The 23,243-nt window shown below is 56.2% G+C and overlaps 3 protein-coding genes across 5 annotated transcripts in view; 1 reads left to right on the top strand and 2 right to left on the bottom strand.

The window, feature by feature from the left end:
* Positions 1 to 15,292, bottom strand: part of LOC136364816 (regulator of G-protein signaling 5) — a 37,320-nt gene extending 22,028 nt beyond the window's left edge. Inside the window, exons 1-6 of one of the 2 annotated variants that reach the window (XM_066324900.1) lie at positions 15,047 to 15,276; positions 12,205 to 12,447; positions 7,066 to 7,176; positions 4,731 to 4,792; positions 4,436 to 4,602; positions 81 to 3,926 (exon numbers count right to left, since the gene is read on the bottom strand). In XM_066324900.1, coding sequence (XP_066180997.1) covers positions 3,765 to 3,926; positions 4,436 to 4,602; positions 4,731 to 4,792; positions 7,066 to 7,176; positions 12,205 to 12,248 — 546 coding nt within the window. In that variant the 5' untranslated portion in view covers positions 12,249 to 12,447; positions 15,047 to 15,276 and the 3' untranslated portion in view covers positions 81 to 3,764. Of the gene's footprint in view, positions 1 to 80; positions 3,927 to 4,435; positions 4,603 to 4,730; positions 4,793 to 7,065; positions 7,177 to 12,204; positions 12,448 to 15,046 lie in introns of those variants that run through there. The other variant, XM_066324901.1, reaches the window with a different exon arrangement.
* A 1,170-nt stretch (positions 15,293 to 16,462) lies between these two features.
* Positions 16,463 to 18,996, bottom strand: HTATIP2 (HIV-1 Tat interactive protein 2). 2 transcript variants are annotated; one of them, XM_066324894.1, is made up of 5 exons: positions 18,787 to 18,996; positions 18,604 to 18,711; positions 18,364 to 18,501; positions 17,534 to 17,595; positions 16,463 to 16,974 (listed from the first exon to the last, which is right to left on the bottom strand). In XM_066324894.1, the coding sequence occupies exons 1-5, from the start codon at positions 18,946 to 18,948 to the stop codon at positions 16,749 to 16,751; spliced, it is 696 nt and encodes a 231-aa protein (XP_066180991.1). In that variant the 5' UTR covers positions 18,949 to 18,996; the 3' UTR covers positions 16,463 to 16,748. The 2 variants fall into 2 exon arrangements, with proteins under 2 accessions (XP_066180991.1, XP_066180992.1); XM_066324895.1 differs by having other exon boundaries at positions 16,742 to 16,974; positions 17,534 to 17,651.
* A 32-nt stretch (positions 18,997 to 19,028) lies between these two features.
* Positions 19,029 to 21,450, top strand: LOC136364813 (1-phosphatidylinositol phosphodiesterase-like). The gene is given in 3 exon segments (XM_066324893.1): positions 19,029 to 19,990; positions 20,252 to 21,188; positions 21,191 to 21,450. Coding segments are annotated over 2 exon segments (1,023 nt in total). The 5' UTR covers positions 19,029 to 19,990; positions 20,252 to 20,299; the 3' UTR covers positions 21,325 to 21,450.
* The last annotated feature ends 1,793 nt before the right edge of the window (positions 21,451 to 23,243 follow it).

The raw sequence follows: 23,243 nt of genomic DNA, 5'->3' as shown, positions 1-23,243 counted from the left end.
GGGTACAAGTTTTGCAAGTGCTCTGTAGTGGGTAAGAAAATGCTGCACCTTCAGTACAAAGAGACACAATGAACAGTCCATTGAGACAGTAGCAGAAATACATGTTTATGTGTGGATTACTGAGTGGTACATGAACATAGGTTAACACAACTCCTCGCTGCACACCAGCACCTCACATCTTCCCTGCATGAATACCTCCAGTGGAAATCCCATGGAGAGCTCCAGACTTAAAACCTGCAGCTCCTGGGTGTGAAGACCTGATGTGCCCTCCTCCCTTTGCTCCAGCCCTCGGCCACAGCGTGCAGCAGGGTGTGACCCTAACCCTCCTCCAGGGTGTGACCAAGGCCTGAGGGGAGCCTGGATGAGCTCTGGGACACCCTCAGCCATTGGGCTTTGGCAGTGCCCAGTCTGGGACGGGGCAGCCCAGCCTCAGCACACAGGGCAGGAGCTGGGTGGCTCACCCTGTGATTGATGAGGTGCGAGGCTCCAGGTTGCTGAAGTCACCATACAACACCACACATCGAACCATCTCCTGGTGTTCCTCTGAGGGATGCAGCTGCAGGGAGCCCTTTTCCACATGTGCCCGTGGCAGGGAGTGTGTGCCAGGGTGGTGTGGAAGCAGTGCCTGGTGCCCCATGCCCCTGGCTGCAGCGTGGGGTTGCCTTGCCCCACGGCAGAGATAGGGGTCCCTTGGGGAGCATGAGACCTGCCTCCTGCACCAGCCCAGGTGCCAGCACGGCACACAGAGGCCACGGGCACAGGGTGGTCCTGGAGGATGCACCTTTGTGTTCATTCAGCTGGATGGCCAAGGTTCCCCTCAAGAGGGTCTGGGACCACACAAAACCTACTCACACTCCTCTCTGTGATGGACCCCAAGCACCAATCCAGAAACTCTGCTTTTTGGCTCTGACTCTCAGGGGGTTGAGATGCCCATGTTACAAGAATATATGTGTGTGTACATGTATATATGGATACAGGAATACAGATGTACATGTTGTGTTGATATACTGCTATATATGCCAAATTTCACGAGAGCTAGAGTGATAAAATACATGAAGTATCTCCTACCAGAAATATGATGTTTGGCATTAGCCCAACAGTAAATACTTGTGGGCCTGTGAAAAGCTGGGCCATGGGGTTGGTACAGGTGTTGCCACCTTTCTGGGCAAGCCTGCTTGAGTAATTAGCCAAATGACCCTTCTACACAAACACAACTTCCCTAGAGCTCCAAAACGCTTCCATGGCCACATTTTCTGGCTACCCAGTAGATCACTGGCAGCCCCCGAAGTAGATTTCCAGCATTTAAGCAGAAATTGAGCCAGGGAGGGATTGCCAACAAAGCTGTCTCAACTCTCCTGAATCCAGCCTGCACCTTTCTTTTCAGCACATACATGCCTAGACACCTTCTCCCTGCCCCATGTGTTGCTGCTGCTGCAGTGATATCCCAGGGTTTGATGGCACAAGAGCCTCTGGCAGCATCCCAACATTATGGCATTGGTGGCGGTGGCATTTAACTGTGAAACGTGTGAGGGTATCTGGAAATAGCTGCCAAAGGATTAAGCAGAACTGAAAAATCCAGGTCTTTTTGCAGGGAAGCCTGTTTGGTTTTACATTTCTGAGTCACGCTGTAAATGAGGAGCTTGAACATGCTGAACCCACTTGTATTGACACCAGTTCATGGAGACGTTGGGCGGGTGCAGGGAGCATGTGCAGGCAGAGGTGGGGGGAGCACCCTGCAGCAGAGGGGCTGGCCAAGCCCCCATCCCACATCCAGCCCTGCTTCTGCCTCCCCCTTGTTGCCCACCTGAACGGTGGACACTGCCAGGGGGTCCTGTGCCTTTTCGATGGGACCCTCCTGCTGCTCATGGGCTCCCTTGGGCTCTTTAGCATTACCCAAGCCACCCTCTGCATTCTCCCCAGGGGAATGCCTGTGATCATCACCCCTGCTGCTCCAGCACCGACTTTCCCAGGCCTTTTGCTCCAGAACTTACAAAAAGAGTCACGTTTGTGACTGCCTCCATCCTTCCCCTGCCTCCTCACTCCTGCCTGGAAAACACAGCCCATTTCCTGCAGCTTAGGATGTATTTTTCTTCATCGCCATAGCGACAACGTGTAAATATTTGGGGCTGGTGGGGTTTTGATCAGATTTTGCAAGTCTTGAAGAGGCTGGAAAATCCTTTGTTTATGTTATTGCATTTTGCATAGAGTCCCATGACTTCCACTGAGGCTGAGTCTGGGGAAGGGGGCTGGTCTGGGATGCCAGTAGGCAGCAGGGCCACAGATGTTTTGCTGGCACCTGTCAGGTTGCTGGCTGAAGAAGCTCTTTACAAGCCATGACCCTGCGGATGATGCACTATCCTGGCCCAGTGGAGCAGGGGCTTATCACATTTCCCTCAAGGCTGAAATGAGACCTTGGGGGCTGCTTTTCATGTATGTGCTTGCCCCATCCTCAGGTGTGATTTATTCTGTTAGCAGAGGGCTGGCTTTGAACATTAGAAAGCAGCTGGCCCTTTTTAGAGACAGCCTATAGAAACAGATGGCCTCGGCAGATAAGGGGAGACAGGAGAGAGTGATGTAGGGTACACAAACTCAGCAGGGTCTGCACTCTATTCTACAAGGCAGGGGGTTATTTTTCATGTTTCCAATGATGGGTCTGAGTTTCCATTTGGCTTTTTGGGTTTGGTTTGGATTTTTCAAATTGGATCTGCACAGCTGGATTTTCAGCTTTCTTTCCCCCTAGCATAGCTTCCCTCCCTCCTCCTCTATGCCCCTGTGTTGGGTTTGTGCAGAAGTATTGCTTTGGCATGCCTACTGCAGAGAGAAGCAACAGAAACCAGAGAGCCCTGCAGCAGCCGCTGGAGCTGCCATCCCAGCATACCACGAGGGCTGTGCCCTGGGGGCTCAGGGCGTTGGGTAAAGGCTGGAGCAAGCAGTTCTGGGTTGCTAAACAGTCCCGGTGTTTTGGGCAAACAGGTCTCATTTTACCCTCTCGTTTTTGTGTTTAGAGTGAAGCAAACTGGCTGACTCCGAGTGGAGATGCTGAGGAAGAGGTGCCACAGGCTCATTCTGCTCCCCCCGGTGCCAGCCAGGCACACCCTGCGGCACCTGGGTGCCGTACAGCAGTCCCTGCTGTCCTTGTCACAGCGCCATCCTTGCTGTACGTGTCACTGCTGTCCCTGCCGTGCCCCCGGCCCTGGATGGCTGTCACTGTGCCTGCTGATTCTGAAGGAAGGTGATGCCAATCAGGCAGTGGATGTGTCCCACCTTCCCTTGGCCAGGGAGAGGAGCACGTGCAGGGTACCTGTGCAGTCTCAGCAGCACCCTGGGAAGTTGGGAGGAGGGAGTGAGCCTGGGCCAAACCAACAATATGGGCAACACTGAAAGAAAAACTAGCATGTTCCAAGGAGTCCTAAGAAGGCCAAGTCAGCCCCTCAGAGCCTCCAGCTAACACCACGCTCCACAGCACCAGGGATGTGTCAGCTGGCTGTGTGGCTCCTGGTCACTGCGGAGCTGGGGCTGCTCCCTCACCCTTCTGGGTCTCAGCTCCAGGCAGTTTCTGCAAAATGGTCTTTTGTGGGAGAGGAAAGAGATGGTAAGAGAGGGAACACCAGGACATCTGAAAGTCCAAAGCATGGGGGGAGGTGTTTAGCAACACCCCTGGGTGCTCTTCTAGGGTGGTATCAAGAAAGCAAAGCGGCTGCAGGAGAAGGGGCAGGTGTTTAGACAGAAGCAGTGGGGATGCCTCGCACAGCCCTGCTGCATTGCTACTTGATTAACTCATGATAAAACTCCGACCGCACAAATCTGGGCAGGGAGTCTTTTTCCATCAGGGCAAAGATCCTCTTCTGGGCCATGTCAAAACTGGTTGGTGATGGCTCCACCAGGTTCTTCATGGTCACAGCCTTGGTGAAGTGGTCGATGTTCACCTGCCATGAGAATGTAAGAGGGATGGGAGCCTGCCTTTGGAGGGCTGAGTGATGGTCTCCCCTTGCCTGCTCTGTCCCACCAGCAATCATGCAAACAGCAAGGGGAGGGACTGAAGCAGGCTCATTTCTCTGGAAGAATTATTGGTGTCAAAGCTGTCAGGATGAGCTCTGTCCTGCTGCAAAGCTATCTTGGGGAGGAAGATTACCGTACATTGTCAACCCTTATGAGTGATGTCACGCCTCTGTAGGGAAGAGGGGGACAGGCATGCGTTGGGGCCGCCCATGGCTGGAGACAGCCCAGCAGAGGCTGCCAGCAGGGGCTCCAGGTTTGTGAAGGACAGGGGTGCAGCACGTGGGCATGGGGCTGCCCCTTGACAAGGATACAGCCCTCGGAGCCCCTCAGCCATGGCACGAGGTGCCCTGCAGCCATCGCTCTCCTTTGGGAGGGAGGCTGACAGGGCAGCAGCCTCATTCCCCCCAGCACCATCTCATGCCCTACGGCCACTGACCTCTTTGGGTGCCTCAGTCTGGATGAATTCCTCATAGATCTTTTTGGCCTTCTCTGCCATCTTCACAGGGGACTTGGTTTTCTTGTAGTCCTCGCAGGCCACCCAGAACTCGGCGTTCTCCTCGCTGAACTCGGAGCGCAGGAAGCTGCGGAAGCTGGCGAGCCCATCTAGGGGAGAAAGGGGAGGTGAGCCCTCCCTGAGCACTGGCAGTGCAAGGGTGGCCAAACCCTTGCTGAGCACCCGAGGGGACACGGAAAGAGGGGAGGTGACCAACCAGTGGGGGATGTGAACTTACAGGGGTTTTGCAGGAGCTTCTCCAAGGAATCACGCCACTGCAGAGCCTCCTCTGGAGATGGCCTGAGGAGAGTAAAGAAAGCCCAGGTGGTCCATGGTTACCCCACAGCCTCCATCTGGGCTCCAGGTTTTTAAATTCCTTTTAAAATGGGGAAGAACGGAGTGACAAGTTGCAGAGACTTTCAGAGCAGAGGCAGTGGTCTGGGGATGGAATAGGGATGCTGCTGCATCACGGCACAGGTGCCCTTCTCCAGGGGAGAGCCGAGTGCAGGGAGGGTGAGGATGGGTGGGGTGGGCGAATTCCTCCGTGCTTTAGCAGAGATGTGGCTGAGCTGCAAAGCGAGTCTCTTCTACAGCCACAGGGCTCCTCCTCGGCCCAGCGCCCACACACGGGACGGCAGCGCAGGGGCTCTGCGGGCGGCTGGGAAGCATCTCTGTGTTTTCCTGCTGGGCTGGGGAAAGATGCTCCCCGCTGGCCACAGGGGCTTGGTCACTGCGGCCCCGTGCTGCTGGGGCCGGGGTCAGCGCTCTGCACTCCCACAGCCCGCCCGCCCCGTTCCCACGCCCTGCGGCGGCCCGGGTCACTGGGCTCTGCGCCCCGCCCGCTGGAAACCTCCAGTGTTTTCCATCTGCACAGTTCTTCCTCTTTTTTTTTCCTACAATATATTTTTCAATGTGATGTTTGCAGTAAGACTAAAGAGTTTTGTGGGTGGATGTTTTTGGTTGGTTTTTTGGGGGCTTTGTTTTGGTTTGGTTTTTTGGTGGTTTTTGTTTTTGTTGGGGGTTTTTGTTTGTTTGTTTGGGTTTGTTTTGTTTTGTTTTGTTGTGGGTTTTTGGGGGTTTTTTTGTTCTTTTATTTTAGCCCTGAGGGGTTTGACCAAGCTGCCCGGGGCTCCCAGCTCCTTCCCTGCATCCCTGCCAGCATTGGCTGGAGGGCAAGGGAATCCCCCCACCCTGAGTGCTGGGCTGGCTGTAGACCATCTCCACTCCCCGCTGCACTCTCGTTTTGCTGCTGCAGGGGTCACACATGGGGGCTGAAGCCCCCTGGCTGAGCACAGCACCCCTGGGAGCGGGGAAGGAGAGTGGGCAGGACAGTGTGTCCTGGTCCTGGAGGCCCAGAAACTTCAGTGGTGAGTCTGGGGGAAGTAGAGGTGCCGATGCCTAGCCATGTCACGCTACCCGAGTGGGTGCAGCAGGGAAAGGAGAGTGGCAGGAATGCCAGGCTTGCTCAGGCTGGGTACCAGCCCTCACTTGTCACCTAACCATCAGCAGTAGGCACCATGACAGGGGGTTCTTACCCTTCACTTTCTGGACCTTGAATCGTGTTTGCACTTCTATCAGGGATCAAAACTCTCCCTGCCCCCATGTCCCTGTCAGGTGACTTCTCACCCCAGTGAGGAAGAGCATCACTTTGGCAAACAAACACAATCCAGATTTCCTGGAAACCACCAAATTCACTTTCCCATTATCCGAATGTCCCTGGGATGATATTAAGTGCGAGTGAGATGCTGACAGGTGAGTGATGCCAGGGCTGCACAGTGATGCAGTGCAGGGGAAAACAGCTCCTCCAGACAGACTGGAGATGTTCTCCAGCTTTCTGTGGGGATGGCTAATGGAGACAAATGTGTCTGTCACAGAGGCATCAGGAGCATGGCAGTGAGAAGCACACAGCTCCCCGGGCTCTGCCAGCCCTCCCTGGCGTGGGCAGCTCTGGCCACTCAGTGATGTGGCAGGCAGGCACCGTGCTGGCAAACGTCCCCCTGCACATCACCCCCTGCACCCTGGATTAGCAGGCAAAATATTTAATGTTTCATGTGCTTTAAATAATATTGATAAGCCAGTATTATACACCAGCTCAGTGCTGGCCATAAGGTGAGGAGGTCCCATCATCACAAAGCTGCCCCGAGCCAGGCATGGTGCCACGAGGTTGTGCACCCAGCTCATGGACATGCTGCCACCCCAAAGCCAGATGGTTGCAAAGGCTGGTACCTCTGGGCTGAGGCAGGTGACTCAGAGAAGTCCAAGTGCCATATGCCCCTGGGAAAACCTTTATCAAATAACTTGAAATCTCATCAAAAGTAAATTGAGTTTCCATGGAAAATCTAGTTTCCATAGAGCTGTATTGCCTGAGACGTCTCATGCTGCCCTGACAGAACTTCTTGAGCCTGCACCTAGCAGGCAGGTCACGAGGGGCATGCCACAAGCTGCCTGCCACCTAGAGCCTGCTGTGCCAGCCCATAGCAGGGCTTCACCTGCTCTGCATCCCAAAAGGGCTTGTACCCACCCCACTGGCTGGGCGCAGGTACCGCTGCAGCCCACCTCAGTGCAGTACTCACTTCTGGGCCTTGGGTGGCTTCTCCGGCTTCTCGGGATAGGGGATGATGAAGTCAATGGTGGCATCAGGCTTCTGGAGCAGCGTGCCTAGCTTCGTCTTGATCTCCTTGGCCCTGCAGCAGGAGAGGTGCAGAGACAGGTCAGGCAGAAGAACAGGGTAGTGGGACAGTCACAGCAGTGGGACACTCACAGTCCCTGCCCTGCACCCATTCTGTAATTAATTCCAGATGAACAAATGGACCCTAATGCTGTAAAGGCTGTGCCTGTCTGTGGCATTTCTAAACAGGCACTGCGCATTAGTGGCAGCTCTTGATCTTGATCTCCTCGCTCCATCCCCATCTGTGGCCAGGCTAATTGTATCAGCAGGGCTGTCAGGCTGCTCTGGGGCTGAATTAGGGACATGTATGCAGCACTCAGTCTCTATAGAGACAAGCTTGAAGAAGGGCTGATGAGGAGGTGAAGGTGAAGAGGTGTGGGAGCGCTGTGCTGAGGGGTACCTGCCCCGTGGTGCCACCCCACACTGTGCCACCAGCCTCACACTGCTGACAGCACTCAGAACCCTTGTATAGGCACACAGCACATTTATCAGTAATATATAAGCCTTATATCGGCAATGGGAAGGGTCCTGTAAAGAGGCACCTCCTGGGTGCTGCCTTTTCTGGGCAGAGAGGGGAAAAAAGGTTTCAGGAGCTGAAGACTGCCAAAGGCTAACTGCCACTTCCCATTCCACCAAGGCCATGCTCTAGACCTGCATTTGGAGGATGCAAAAAAAAACAGAGGGTCCTGGGGCTTGGCAGCAGTCCCAGCTGCCTCCCAAAAGGTTCACTTTCCTGCAAAACAGGTAGTGATTAGGTCCTGAACATCTAAAACTGCTGAGGAGGCTCCCCCCACCCCCACTGCAGCTCAGGGGTGGTAGCAAGAGCAAGCTGAGCTTTTGCAGGGAACACTCAGGTGTGCTGCATGAGGTTGACGAAATAAAGAGGTGAAAACAGACACCCCACCCCACCAACCCCCCAGTCCCCATCTTTGCAGGGCAGGGCTTTTCCCTGGCAGAGTAACATTTGGTGGCTTCCAGGTCATCTTGCTGGCACAGGAGGAGAGGGGACAGACTGCTCCTCACAGGCTGACTGGGCTGAGTTTTCAGCACGGCTGGAAAAGCTGGACTACAGCTCCCTGTCTTCAGGGCTCCCTGCAATTTTCCTCTCTCTTGTTTATTTTCACAAGCCCTCTGTGGATGATTGCTCCATTGCTATGTCTGCTATTTAATTTCAATTCCTTTGATTTTTTTTCCCCTCCTTGTAAAACTCTCTGTGTTTTGGTTTCCACCTGCCAGTCCCCATGGATGGCATTTGGAGACGGGGCACAGAGGTGTCTCTTCTGCTCTGCTCCCTCCCAGCTGCTCCCTATTTCTGCTACAGAAACCTGCCTCTGAGCAGCCACCCTTGCTGGAGGTGGGCAGCAGGAGCAGGCAGAGAGAGCAGCCCAGCCTGGGGCTGCAGAGACCACTGCAGTGGGTGTATGGCACAGGGCACTGCACACCCAGAAATACAGCTGTTGTCATGGACAACATCAGCAGCTACAGAGACAGTTTCCATTGCTAATGCTTCTGAGAAAACCTGAGCCTTGCAAAGCGCAGGACCTCAGGAAAAGGGTGACAAAGTCGCCATGCTCCCGCACTGAGGTGTCTGGGACAGGGATGCTGCCCTTCATCCTGCTGTAAGTAAATAAGTAACATGCAGACAAGTGCTCCGAGCCAGAGCTGGCTCTTGATGTCCTGGGCTTGGCTCTCTGGGAAGCCTCAGTTGCCTCTTGGCAGCCCGCTGGCCGGCACTGCCTTACTGGGACCACTCGGCACGGCCCTGACCCATGGGGGTGGCACAACTGCAGGGACAGGGAGCAGGGGAAGTGGGCAGGGGAAGTGGGCAGCCCCCTTAGCACCAAAGCACTGGGTGGGTGCAGAGGGTGCCACAGGAAAGCTGAGAGGACAGGCTGGCCTCTCCCTTGGCTCTGCTTTCCCAGACATCTGTGCTTGTGGCCACAGGTTCCTGCAGGAAGGGAACACATGGGCTCAGGGAGCATCTCTCAGGCAGGGCTGAGCAGAAATGCTGGGTGCCACCTTGTCCCTTTTCCAATGCTCAGGAGGGAGGAGTGGGGATGTTGCCACAGTCAAGCCCCTGCCAGTGCCAGGTGCTGTGCAGCAGCGACAGTCCCTTCCAAGCAACTGGACCGTGTGTCACATCATGAGGGGCTCATCCAGCAGGAGCACAGGACACGAGCAAGGGGCTGGAGGGGTCTGCCCACCTTGGAAGCAAGGACAGTGGATACGAGGAGTTCCTGAGCAGGCAGAGGGATAACACAAGCTGTGCTGGGAGCAGGGGCACTGAGAACCAAACCTAGCCCAGGATGACCCAAGGAGCTGGGCAGACAAGGACTGGGACTCTGCTGCTGTCAGAGCAGCACCTGGGGACCCCCTGCCCTGGTGTGGATGAGGCCAGCACCTACACAAGGTCTGTAAGCAATAGATGGTGGCTTCACACAACAAGTGCTCAGACCTTGCTCCAAACCTTGTTCTCTGATTCCCACCCTCTGACAGTGACTTACAGCCAAGAGCTGTCAGGCTCAAAAGGCACTGAGGCCCTCAGCAGTCCCATCCTGCTCCATCCCATAGTGCTGCCAAGGGACCCCCAGGTGCTGCCCACCCCGCCGGAGCCCTGTACATGTGGGGACAGCAGCAAGAGCCTCTCCCCTGCACCAGAGCAATTCTCTGGCAGTGGGACCTTCATGACATCTATAAAGACAGCAGAGATAAGGAAGGTTGTTAGAAGGAAGCGAGGAAGGACAGGAGCAGGCTGAAAGCCTGCAGGCTGAGGGAGGGAAGGGCTATTTAAAGACACCATCCTGGCGTCCTCCAGCAGATGGATTACAAGCTTTCAAGCAAGGCTTCAGGGAAGGCTAAACAGCCGGGGGAAAAAAGGCAGCTATAAACAAAAAAGGCATCTTAAAAAAAACCCCAAACCACCAGCTATGGCCCAGTGAGAAAAAGCAAGAGGACTGTAAATGGTGGAAGGTTAACTGTGAAAACACATGGGAGCAAGCCAAGAAAAAGTCTGAGAAATAGCTTCCAAGAAGCATTAATAGAAAATATGGGCTCTGTCAAACATATCAAGAGCAAGAAGGGCTGCTGAGAAGGGCCAGGAGAGACTCCAGCCTTTAAAACAAAACAAAAATAGAAGCTCAAAGGAGTTTAAAGCCATAGCTGAAAGCTAAAGGTGATGCTGTGCCTGAGGGCAGGGAGGTGGCAGAGGAAATGCCCATGCAAAAGTCTCCAGAGGAGATTTGAGGAGCCATAAAGCTGCAAGACTGATGCTGTATGTGGCAGCTGTGTCAGACCCGTGCTGGACACATGGACAAATATGGTCTATTGGAGACGAGTCAAGGCTCCTCTGGCCATAGGAAGAGATTCCTTTCAACCCATCATTCCTCTTTGAAGAGGCCAGCAAACATGTGCTGTGGGGACAGCCAGGGGTAGCAGCCCCTTGGGTTGGCAGGGCACCTTGATGGGCTCTGCCGACCCCAGGCAGCTGCAGGGCGAGGTCAGCCCACGCGTGACAGTGTGGGAGAGGTGGCACACGGCTGTGGGGATGATGCTGGGGGGCGCCAGCTGGGACCATGCCATTCAACTTCACAGTGGCACAAGGGGTTAATGGCCCAGCAGCAGCTATTGCAGTCCCCGGGAACGGCACTTGGGGCAAGCTGTGGGGAGCTGCAGGAGGGTCTCGGGACACTGGCAGTGAAGCAGCTGGAAAGCTTTGCAGAGCAACACAAGGTGATGCACAGGGGACAAATGCAGTCCTGACTCTGCATGTCAAAGTGTGAGTGAAGCCTTCAAGACTGAGGATTTGAGGGCATAGCAGGTGAAAACATCAGCATAGCAGCAGTGGGAGAAAATCTTTATTAAGAAAATTCACTGTTTAAAAGTGTCAGAAGAGTGACAACAAGGGCGAAAGCAGAGCAGAAACACATGGATCACCCACAGCTGGAAGAGTGCTCTTGGCTGCCCATGGCACAGGACACTGCAGGGGAGCAGGCAAGGTCAGCATGGATTAATGAGGATGGCTGAAAGATAAGTTTCCAACAACGAAACCATCACAGGCCTGTGCTCCTGTTTGTGCCTGTGATGAGAATTTGCCTTTTGGGCAAGCAGCATCAGCCCCCAGTAGCACAATTTCAGCTGCAATTTCTCTGGAGCTCCCCTCAGGGCAGTGAACTTCCCACTGTCACTCTCATCCAAAAACCAGTACTAAGGCATTTGCAGGTGTTAGGGAACCCTCACTGAGGGATTCACTTGACTCTTTTCCTAAGTTTTCTCCTAAGGTGAAGCATTGAGTGCCCTGCTGCTGCAGTGAGAATTCAAATGCTTTGCATCTCTGCTTCTCACTGGACACTCTCCAAAGCCCATGAGAGAAGAGGAGAGGACAGGTTCCAGTCAGGACGGAAACAGCCAGGGGCTGGAGCCCACCTGGGCTCCCAAGGGGCTGACAGGAGCTTCTGCCACCATCAGGTACTGGTTTTGGGGTGAGCACCAGGGTGGGTAGGGATGAAGATGAGGATGGGTGCCACAGGGGAAGCAGAGCTGGTGTTCTCTACAGGGCTGAGCCTCATGAGAGGAGCCAGGTCTGGCTATTCCATGTGTGAGTGACTCAAAGGCAATTAAAAGAGGATTGTGAGGCACTTTGGAGACAGGGCTGTTTTCACCTCAGAAAGGCAAAACCTCTGTCCTGATTTTCTCCTCTTCTCCTCCTCTGCGTTTTGCAGAAATTAAGATCTGAGGATAAAGCACTCCTGCCCGGAGCAGGGGAGGGCTGGGTTTGGAGCAGCCCAAACTCACCCAGCAGAATGACCCCCAGGGCAGAGTGGGGAGTTTGGGACAGAATCAGCGCTCATCCCACCAAGGATATCAGCCACTCGCAGCCCCCACTGAGACACCCCCAGCAACCTTCCTTTCCCTTCTCATGCCTTCAGAGCTGTATCATCCCAGTCCCCAGAGGAGATGCCCATCACGGGGCTGTGCCCCCAGCCACCCCAGCACAGCCCTGCCAGGAGGCAGCCCCTGGCATCCTGCACATCCCGGCCGCTCTCACCTCTCCAGGCAAGTGTGGGGCAGCGCTGCTAATCCTTTGCACATCTTGGCAGGCTGTAGTTTCCTTGGCCGTGAGAAGAGTGTGAGTGATGGCCAAAGCGGGCAGCAGAGGCTCCGTCTGCAGCCCAGCTGCCTCCCTCGTTCCTATATAGCTCCGGAGCTGGAGCCCCGCCAGCCCCGTGTCCAATGCCGGCTGGCCTGCTGCAGCTGGCCCCGGCAGCTTCTGGATTTTGTTTTCTTCACTCTAAGATCACACGGAAGGAAGAAAAATGTGGATTTTCTGCAGTGAGGTCAGGTAATCGAATTGGAAAGGCCAAGCATGTTTAGGGGGCTTCAGGAAGCTCACAGCATTTGTTTTAATGATGCATCGGGCTCCAGGTCAGTATTTAGAAGAGCCAGGTAGAAATGCTTCATTCAAGTGAGATTTTTCCACTGTAAAATAGAACTTTCAGAAAAATAAAAATGTTCATGAGAAGTCTTGCTGTTAGATTTGAAGGCTGTGGCTAATGTCAAAATATCCACCACTTCAGCGGTGGTGGTGGCTAACAGTGATTTTGTTTCAGACTTTGGCTCCTGGGTGACTGTGAAAATGTGCATCTCTGTGCTTTGTTTAACACTGGGAGCTGGGAATAGTAACTTTGCTCCCAACCTGGCTGTCCACACCCAGGTGCATGAACAACCATCATTTCCCTGGGTAAAACCCAGGATTACATTTAAGCTCAGCTCTTGAGCCTCTTTCTCTTGTGCTGTGTCAGAGCTGTGCCTGCCTGGCTCTGGCTTCTGGCTGGATTTTGGGCCTCTTGTGGGATTATGCAGCAAGACACTGTCTGCATTCAGGCATCTGAGTGCAATAAGTGAAAGCTGGAAGTCTGCTGGAAACTGTGCCTCCCTGGAGAGCTTGGGCTGGCTTTGTACTGGCTTGTAGTGGAAACCGAATGAAAAAAAAAAGTGCAGCTGCCAATTTCAGAGGATGAGATGCTCAGATAATAGTGGCTTGGGCTGATCAGAGCTCCCAAGATGCATTCAGGCAAGGGGTCAGACCCGGGGTCTGGTGGGCTGCCCTTCCCTCTGCTGGCATGGAGGTGCCCACCGGCCTCCCTCGTGTCTCACAGAGTGGGGAAGAGCAGCAGCCACAGAGGACAGAGGTCCTTTACTCTTCCAGGCTGTTCTCATTCTGCCCTGCTCCCAGAGGACTCAGGAGGAGCTCACCCCAGTCAGGGGTAGCCCAGGGCTCGGTGGCCCCATCTCCCAGCAGCTGGGGTACAGCCCCTGCTCTCTGGAGGAACACAGCCTCGCAATGGGCACATCTGCTGGGCTGTGCCAGTGCCCTTGGGGCCAGAGAGTTCATCAGGGCCATGCATTTGCTAACAAGGATGTCACTAGGATGCCATGCAGTGCCAGGTCACTGCCTGCCAGCTCAGAGGCTGCTTTGAAGAGGTCCCTTGAAGCATGGTGCTGTTTGCAGGAGACTTTGCCAGCTGTTCAAGCAGCCTCTGGCTCGGAGGGAAGGTGGTGGCCGCATGGGCTGGGCAAGAGGGGCCGGGGGCTGTCACAGCTCAGGGCTGGGAGGGACAGCGGGGCCATAGGACCTCCTGGGAAAGCCCCACTGCTGAGCCCTTGGGACTGCAGCTATCGTCCCATCATTAATCCTTTGTAATAAAGCCAGCATGGGAATCCCAGGAGAGCATGGGTCTGTGGGACCAAGTGGTTTGTGTGACTGCTATCCAGCAGCCTCTGAGCACCCTTTCCTGCTGTGCCTCCAGCTGTACAGGGCTTCATCCCTTTGGAACCAGGTGTGCCAAGGACAGGGCTCCATCTCTGCACACCTCCTGTTGCTCAGAAGAACCTGGAGCTTTGCCCAGTGACACCTCCTGGAGGGACTGGGTCTGCTCCCTATGGACTCTTGTCTCCTTCACCTCTATCAGCCCTGGGTGGGTAAATCCCCTCTGCTGTAATTCAGTGACTGATGGTCTAAAACCTCTTCCAGAGCTCTGGGGTGGGGGTTTAAGGAGTGCACAGAGCAAACTGTGGAACTGAGGTCCAAGTGTGTGAGGAAACTCCATGTGGGAGGGTGATAAGGAAGCTATACTCTGCGCTGAGATTGCAGCTGTGCATTTTAACACAGATTTATCTGAAACACTGAAAAAGACAGTGTTACCACTGAGCAGAAACAAGGATTACAGAGAAACATCTTGCTTTTTCTACAGACCTTTGTCCAGCAAGAAATGTTTGTTTTGTGTGTTTCAAGGCTTTGGAGTGCTAAGAAAATATTTCCAATAAGAAACTACATTGGCCTTCCTTGTCTTCCCACGACAGCTTCATTTCTTTAAGAGCCCTTCTGGGAGAACTTTTCTGGAGATCCGAGTGCCCTCTGAGCAGATTGTCTTGTGTACACAATGGCTGGTTTTCTCCAAGAGGGCTCCAGGCTTGTGCCTTCCAACTGCCCCCTCAAAAGCCATGTGGAATCTCCCATTACACTCGATTTATCTTGGGCCCTGTTATTTCCAGATTTTATTATCCTTTCTAGCAATGTGCCTTTTATAGAAGGCAGCCTAGCTGCTTTGCAGTTTCCTGGTTCCCACTGGAACTTTTTAAGAACTAGCATTGTATTTAACAATGTTGACCTCTTCGTAAAGGGATCGCTGCAATTCTCACCCAGGAGAGTATTTGGCCATTCATCTGAGTGCTCCTTCTGGCAGACCTTTAACCACATGTTCTAAAAATGGGGTTAAAAATACTTTTTTCCCCCTGCATGCTTTGGGACAGTCATGCAAATGTGTGTCCCCTAAGGAATGATGGTAGTGCGAGGTCCCTGACAGCAAAGGGCAATGCAAGTAACTCACCGAGGCTTTCTGTGATGGCTCATTCCTTCCTATAGAGCCTGATCCACATCCTGTCCTTGAGCCTCCCTGGAGAACTTTCTGCTTCTCACATAATCATAATTCATGTTTGTGCCTTTAGGATGCTTTCCTCATATCTTCTGTGGCTTGCCTTTCACCTGTAACTTTCTAGAGCTTGAATTCTTTGTTTTTCATTCTCTCATCTCAATTTTCACTTCTTTTAAGGTATTATCACTTCAGCTTGCACTTCAGGTGCTCATTTCTACTCCCTTTTAAGGAGTAGAAATGAAGCACATGCCCTTTAAAAAAAAAAAAATCTCTTTGAGCATCTAGTGCACTACGCTTGTGTAACCCAGTGTTGCAGGTGACCAGCGTTTTTCCTCCTCACACTCATGTGATGCTGACCAGCCTACCTCTCACTTCCCTTTGTGCACTAAATACTATTCTAAAGGTGTTGTTTTGCTCTCACTGGGACAGTCTTATCCAGTAGCTGTGGCCCTGCGGCCCCTTTGAACTAAGCCCCACAAGTTGCTGAGGAGCTGTCTAGGTGCAGTCCTTACACTATCTCGCCCTTCCACCAACCTTCTGAGGCCCAACTCAATGATGGAAGTGCTTGTGTAGAAGAAGGAGATGAGATCTAGCCTCCCTCCATTTGCCACATCCAAGTCACTGACACAGAAGCCGTGGATGAGGTCAGAGAAAATCCTGGAAAGCAGCGTTACCCTGAGCGCTGGGACTCTGGCCAGCAGGGAATTTGGGAGTCACGTATGTTCTGCATCCCATCGAGTTCCTCGACCCCGAGCACGAGGCTTGAGAACAGCTGGAGCCATGCCTGGGACATTGCACTGCTCCACGTGCCTGCTCCACACCCACAGGAGGAAACTGCTCCCCTTCTGGCACCTGGGCAGGAGCAAACCCCCCCCAAAGTGTGCAAAGGGCTGACCGTGACTTTTGCACATGCAGAGCACTCCTTGGAACACGGGGCTGGGCTCAGGCTCATTTGTGCCTGGAAGGAGAGCCCAGAGGGACAGGTGTTTGCAAATCCATGGCGTTTTTGTCACAACAGGTATCAAGTGGCAGACCATGTGTGAACAGCAGGGTCCCTAAAGCAGCCCCTCTACAGCTTGAGCAGATGAGGCCAGGAGTGTCTGCAGAGACCTGCTGCAGGCAGAACCACCACTCCTGGCACCTCAGCAGCTGCTGCTGAGCATCCAGGAGCTCTGCTGTCAAGCAGCACTGGTGCCACCGTGTGCTCTGTCAAGTGCAGCCTCCACACAGGCAGCTGTGCCTTCTCTGGTTTCCTGTGCCCGTCACCTGCCTGTGAACATTCCCTGAAGTGGCACAATCTGAGCACATGAGGCTGAGGCTGGGTTGTTAGTGTGTGGGTGGCAGATATTATTTCAACACAAAACCAGCACATCCAGATCAGTCACAGGGTTTTATTCAAAGCCTGGATTACATCATTTTTACCCGTATTCATGTTATGGATCCAGGCAGCAGAGCACATTGTTTATCCTCACCCAGCAGCCAGCACCTGTATTTTTGATGCCCTGACAGAATCAGCCACCATGCAAAGACGTGGATGTACCTCTGGCTCCACACTTAGCCATGCAAGCACCCCACACCTCTCCCACGTGTGCGTTCACTCCCAGCCCAGAGAACATCTGAACGGTGAACCAAGCTCCTGCCTGCCATCACTTTTGCTTTATGTGCCTTGCTGTGGCACTGCCTTTCCCAGCTCATGGATGGCCTTGTTCTCCAGCACCTTCACCTTCTCCTCGCTTGGCTGCAGCACGCAGGCCACCATAGCCCTGGCCACCGTTGCCACAGGCACTGAGTTAGCGGTGGGGAACAAGCAAGCCATAGCACCAAAGAACTGCTGGGCTATCCACTCCGTGGGCCGGGACTCCTGGCGCTTGCACAGCAGCACCCTGCAGAGCAAGGAGGTCAGGTGGGTCAGCCTGAAACAATCCTGGGTGAAGACTACAAACTGAGTTCTGCAGCTGCACCAGGGCCCAGAGAAGCTCCCTGAACCGACATGGGCTTTAGAACGTGACAGAGCCCTTGGAAACTAAACTCCTTTCCCCACTGTGCTGGCAAAAGCAGAATTCCAGTTCTCCTAGGTAGCAAGAGCACAGTACAGCTGAAAGGACGCAGCTGAGTGTTCCTTCTGCATAAGGTCAAAGTCCATCCAGAGATAAGCTCTCACCTATGTGCCTCAACCTGTGCTTTCAGCCTAAGGCTGTCCTTGCATGGCACATGGCACTAGCATTGGGATGGGCCGTAAGAAACTGCGAAGCTTGCTCCCAGCAGCACTGGGAAACAGTCCGCTCATTCATCCATGAGCTGCATTTGGAGCTGGTGGCAGTCTCCACTTCCCTACCCCTCGCCCTTATGTATCCTTTCTCTTCCTCCATCTCCCAGTGAAGCGTCTCCCTGCTGCCCTGGCAATCCTCCACCCTGTGCCCTCCCTCATCCACCACTACTCACCCTGGCCGGAGAATGGTGCAGTGATCAAAACCAATAGCCTGGACCAGGTTTTCCACTTCTCCCTGTCAGAGCAGCCGGGCAGGATGAAAGGAGACAAGGATGACTCCAAGCACAATCCCTGCCCCCCCATGAATGGGCAGAAAAAAGCTGCTGAGCCAAGAGCAGGATGGCACTAATGCCAACAAGAAGCTGGAAGAGGCCAGGCAGAGATCAGCTCTCCAGGCTAGGCAGCTGGGGAGAGGGCCCGTGGTGGACACGGGCCGCAGATCAGCAGCGCGCCCTTGCAACCACCAGGCTAAACTGCAACAGGCTGCTCCGGAAAGCATCCGGACTCAGCATCCAGCCTGGGGATGGAACCAGCCGGCACAAGATGCTGGCAGGCAGCTCTGAGTCCAGCAGGCGTTGGGAGCTGCAGCACACAAAATACGGAGAAAAAAGCCTTTGCCATAGGTGTGGTCCTCCCTGGGGGGCCCGTGGGCTTTCTCTCACAGGATAGTTCATGTCTCACCTGGACACAGCCCTGAGCCACCCCACATAGCTGCAGCCATCCCAGCTTAAGGTTGAGGAGCTCTTACCGGGCTAGAGATGCCAGCATATGTTTCTGGAGTTTGAGGAGGGAGACAGACGCAGCCTGCAGGTGTTGTGCTGCTTCATAAGAAGCCAGTGGCATTGCTGTGCATACCAGCCAGCCCCTTCCCTTGTCCTGCAGCAGCAGGAGAACCCCCAGAACCATCTGCATCTCAAGACCTCTGCTTTTGCTTCCTTCCCGAGCATCCCAGCATCCTGTGACTCGTGCACGAGCACGAGGCCCACCCCAGCTGCCCCCTCACCTTCACACGGAGGTAGAGGAAGCGGCTCTGCGCATTTGCCCCCTGGGAGGACTGCAGGACAAAGTGTTTGCAGCCCCCTGAGCGCGCCAGCTCTGCTGCCTGAACCACGTAGTCCCGATCCACACGGACAAAGCCGTCCTGCGGGGGGAAAGCAGGGTCAGCAGAGCAGGGAGCGGGCAGCCAGGGGAGGGGACAAGCGGGACCCCTGCTCGCCCGGGGGCCAGGGGGGTCCCCACTCACTGCGCCAGCCTTAGCCCTGGTGGTGCCCAGGCAGCAGAAGCCCACGTCGTGTCCCTGGAAAGCGGCGGCGTATTCGCCCAGCTGCTCGAAGTCCACCACCGCCTGCTCCTGTGGGGAGGCCGAGGGTCAGCGCCGCCGCCCCGGTCCCCGCCACCACGGCAGCCCCGTCCCCGGCCCGCGCACCACGGCCGCCTCCGCCTCGCCCAGGCTCAGCCGGCGCCGCCCGATCAGCGTGACCCGGGCGAAGGCCCGCCGGGCCAGCAGCTCCCGCAGCAGCGCCCGGCCCGTCTCCCCCGAGGCGCCCAGCACGAAGCAGCTCCTGCCGCCGCCGCCCGCCGCCGCCATACCGAGAGCAGCGGCCGGGGCGGGGCCGGGGACAGGGCAGGAGCGGGCGGGAGCGGCTGCGCCGCCGCGCTGCGGCACCGCGGGCTGGGCGGCCCGCGCCCAGGGAGCCGCAAGCAGACGCGGCCCGGAGCCGTTTCCGCAGCCCGAGCGGAGCTGTGCGGGGCGGGGACAGCCCCAGGGACCCCGCTCAGCCCGGCCGCTGCGCCCGGAGCGGGGAAGGTGCCCCTTGGCCTGTCCCCGCCGGCTCTTCCCGCAGGGGCGGAGCTGAACGCCTCCCGAGGATCCGTGTGCCCTCCCCGCTCAGGCGGAGGGGATGTGAGCTGGAGGGATGCTCGGAGGGGTCTGTGACCTGTCCGGCGGCTCCTCTCCAAACCCTGCTGGGTTCAGTGTGTGCTGCCAGCCGGGGGGCCCGGCAGCTGTGTCCCCTAGGCAGGAGGTGGGTCACCCCCCCAGCCCCCGCTGGGCAGCCTTGTAGTGACTGCACAGGGTGAAGCAGTCCTTGGTGCCTGAAGAGCAAGGAGATGAAGGCCACTTCCTTGGGAAACCCTCGCTGAGCAGGTCCTGGAGTGTGCTGGCTAGCACAGACCCCTGCTCCGGGTACTGCCTGTGTGTTGTCTCTCTGACAGGGACGATCCCAATTATCACTGAGGTGGCCCAAATCCCACCAGGAGACACAGCTCTGGAGCAGACTTGTGGGCACCCCGCGGCTTTGCATAGCCACTCCCATGGGCAGCATCGAGGGGCCCCGCGGCACCACGATCCTGTTTGTCCTGATTCCTGGGGAGGGACGTGCAGAGGCCTGAATGGCTGCTGTCGGGATCAGCCAGGTGGTTTTCCAGCCTGGTGTGTCTGTCAAGTGCTCTCCTTGGCCGAGGGCTGAGGCTGAATCCCAGGTGCACGTGCCATTTGCGCGGCAGGACGTGCGTCATGACTGTCACCGGGATAATGGCTGGCATCCCGCTCCACCTGCCAGTGTGCCCCCGGCACCCACGGCCGCTCTGCCCATCGGGCTCTGCTCCGCAGCCACAGGCGAACAACCCAGGTGGGTGAACGAGGGGGAGGCTGAGGCGTACCAGGGCTCAGGGGTACTGGGACGAGTGCTTGAGAGTGGTACGGGAGCAGGAGAACGCGACAGAAGTACAGGCAGCAATGTGTATGGGGCGTATGCGGTATGTTACAGGGTACGGGGTACGGTGCGCTCTAGGGTTTCATCATACGATGAGGATGCCACTGGGGAGCGTGGGATCCGGACGGATGGGAGCCATGCTCCCACTGCTCACGGTCTGCTTCTCCTCCATGGCAGGGCTCCGGGGGGCCAGCCAGGTGCCGGGGTGCCCACTCTGCCGGTGGCATGGAGACATGGTCCCGGCGCAGTGCTGCCTTCGACTGCGTGCCCCAGCCGGCAGCCTGCTGCCCCGACTGGATGGCGGAGCTCCCCGACGCCCTGCCCCTCTCCCGCCTCTCCATCCCCGGCACCCACGACTCTCTCAGCCTGTTCGGCGGCCGGCGCCTGCGGTGCCAGAGCTGGGGCCTGGAGGCCCAGCTGGCGGCCGGCATCCGCTTCCTCGACGTGCGCTGCAAGCTGTCGCGGGGTGAGCTCCACATCTACCACCTCTGCACCTTCCAGCGGGCCAGCCTGCGGGGCGTCCTGCGCCGCACCCTGCGCTTCCTCCGCGCCCACCCCGGCGAGGCCGTGCTTATGCGCATCAAGGAGGAGCTGCCCATCTTCTCCCGGCCCGGCTTCGCTGCCCAGCTCCACCGCTGCCTGCTGGAAGAGGGGCAGGGCTGCGTGTGGTGCCGGGAGGAGGTGCCAGTGCTGGGCCAGGTGCGCGGGAAGATAGTGGTGCTGGAGGCGCTGGCGCGGGAGGTGCTGGGCATCCCCTACGAGAAGCTGACCATCAGCGACGCCTGGAACGTGCTCTCGCTGGAGGGCAAATGGGCCCGGGTGCGGCGGCACTTGGAGAAGGCGGCCGGCGGGGACCCCACCACCATGTACCTCACCTTCTGCTCCGGCAATGGGCTCTTCACCTGCCCCGAGGAGGTGGCCCGCTTTGTGAACCCCCGCTGCTGCCAGCACCTGCGGCGCCGGGCCGGGCAGCCCGTGCGCTGGGGGGTGGTCATCATGGACTTCCCTGGCGCAGGTCTTCTCCGGCTCATCGTGGAGAGCAACGGCCCACGGGCCGATGGACGCGGCCCGGCGGCGCCTGGCACCCCCACGGGACCGTCCCGGCACCGCCGCGGCACAGGGGACAGACGCCGCAGCCAGCACAGCTCTGTGCGCCGCCCCCGCCGCTGTCCCTCGGGCAGGATTCTGCTCCCGGCCCCGCGCCTCTGCCGAAGGACCTCACTGCCCGGAGGGCAAAAGCGGGTTTCTAGGTCTTGCAGAGCACCGAGAAGCCTTCGTGTGACAGTGGTGTGACAGCCGCAGAGGCAGCGGAGGAGGGCCGGCTGCGGTCGGAGCCGGGCAGCCCGGGGATCTGCCGCCCTGCCCTGAGGAGCCAGGTACGGTGCCGGTGTGGGGCTGGGCCACCTGAGTCCCGCAGGGCAGTAGGGCTGGGTGGGGGTAGAACGTCCTGCCTCGCCTCCTGTCGGGCCAGTGAGTCCTCTCAAAATGCCTCTCTGCGAAATAGTCCTTTTCCTTAAGGGTAAACAAAAATAAAAAGAAGCTAGGAAAGCACTGCCTATGTTGCCTTGCCATTTCCTGTCAGAAGAGTGGAGAAAAACCCTTTTGCTTTGGCTGTTTATATGTGAAGGAGCCTGTACCCCTTTTCTCATGGATGAAGCACAGGTTAAACTGCTGCCTGTGACCATCTTGCTCTTGAAGCAGAGCTGCAAGAGGTCACGGGAATAAGAATTCATTTCAAAGGTGACAACAAGTGGTTAGGAACATCCCTCCCCTCATTATTTTAGCATTTGTTCCTTTCTTGCAGGCGCTTGCCCCACAAGTCAGGACTCTTAGGCAGAGCCAACTGCTTCAGCAAGGGCCACCCACCCCGTGCATGGAGAGCTGGATGGCCACAGAGGCAGCGATTTCAGATGAAGCTACCCTGTCCCTGGGGTCACACACCACGGGATGCTGCACTGGGCAGAGGCTACAGTTTGCAACAGCTGGGGCAGTGCAGACAGGGCAGTTTGTAGATCCACAAAAGCAAGGTGGTTGAGGCATAAAAAAGACTATAAAACGTGTTGTGCCAGTGCCTGCCCTACCTGCACATAATAAACCACTAATCTAAATAGAGAACACAGTAACTCCTTGGAGCAGAAAGGTAACTGATATCCTGGGGAGAAATTATCACTCAGTAGGGTGCCTGCTGCATTACTGGCAGCAGCCAAGCCATGCAGGCCATCTGCTGAGGCAGGAAGGTGAGAAAGGAACTTTTAGAAGAGGAAAGCTCAGCCCTGGCCTGCCAGAAGGTGAAGAATGTCCTCAAAGTTTCTTCTGTCTGGGGAGAAACACAGCTGGGCACAGTGCCTGCTGGAGGAGACGCCACAGGATTTCCTGGCCAGAGAAGGTATCTTTTGCTCTGCAGGGGCTAGCCCTGGCTAGAGACATGGCTCTTGGTGCTGAGTCTGTTCATCTGCTGCCCAGGGAAGGGAGCAGGCAATAGTACACAGTGGGTGACAGAGGTGACAGGTAGAGGAATCTGGCTCTAGGTTTGCTAAGTGAGACAGGAGAAGGTTGAAATCTCTGCAATAAACCAGACATGTGACAAAAGCACTTGGTGGTGTCCAGGTGAGAGTGGTCCATTGGCTGCCAGTGCCTCCTGTGCCTGAGCTGCCCCCACACCAAGCCAGTGTGGCTGGTACCAGTGTCCTGCCAGGATGATGGGTTCTGCTGGGGCAGGGCCAGGTGAGTCGGTGGCCTGTCTCAGCATCGCAGGGATGCACAGTGCCATGGAGAGCCATGGAGAGGCAGGGCGCAAGCAGAGCAATCACAGTTCCTAGGAGCTGTAGGCTGGGTGGTTTGGCTGTCACTTAGGGCTGCCCCTGGACGTGGCACATCCCTCAGCTGCACTCCAGCACCTTGTACCTGCCCTGTACCCCAGTGTTGGCAGGGCAGAGGTGCTGCCTGGGAGTCCCCGGGCGGGGAGGGGGGCAGAGTCACTTGTTTACGCCCTATCACTCAAGCAGTGAGATAATGTTAGTGTTATCTATGCCCCAGGCATCCTGTTTGGCAAGCCCTTATCTGTGCCGTGCACATGTGGCTGCTGCCAGGTGCCAGGGAGCCAGCAGGCAGCATGGGCAGTGGTACCCGTGTGGCAGTGATGCCCAGTGAAAAGGTGCTCCATGAGCAG

This window comes from Sylvia atricapilla, chromosome 9 (assembly GCF_009819655.1).
Source record: "Sylvia atricapilla isolate bSylAtr1 chromosome 9, bSylAtr1.pri, whole genome shotgun sequence".
NCBI lineage: Eukaryota > Metazoa > Chordata > Aves > Passeriformes > Sylviidae > Sylvia > Sylvia atricapilla.
The sequence above is the reverse complement of the archived record's forward strand: the minus strand, read 5'-3'. Positions and strand labels throughout refer to the sequence as shown.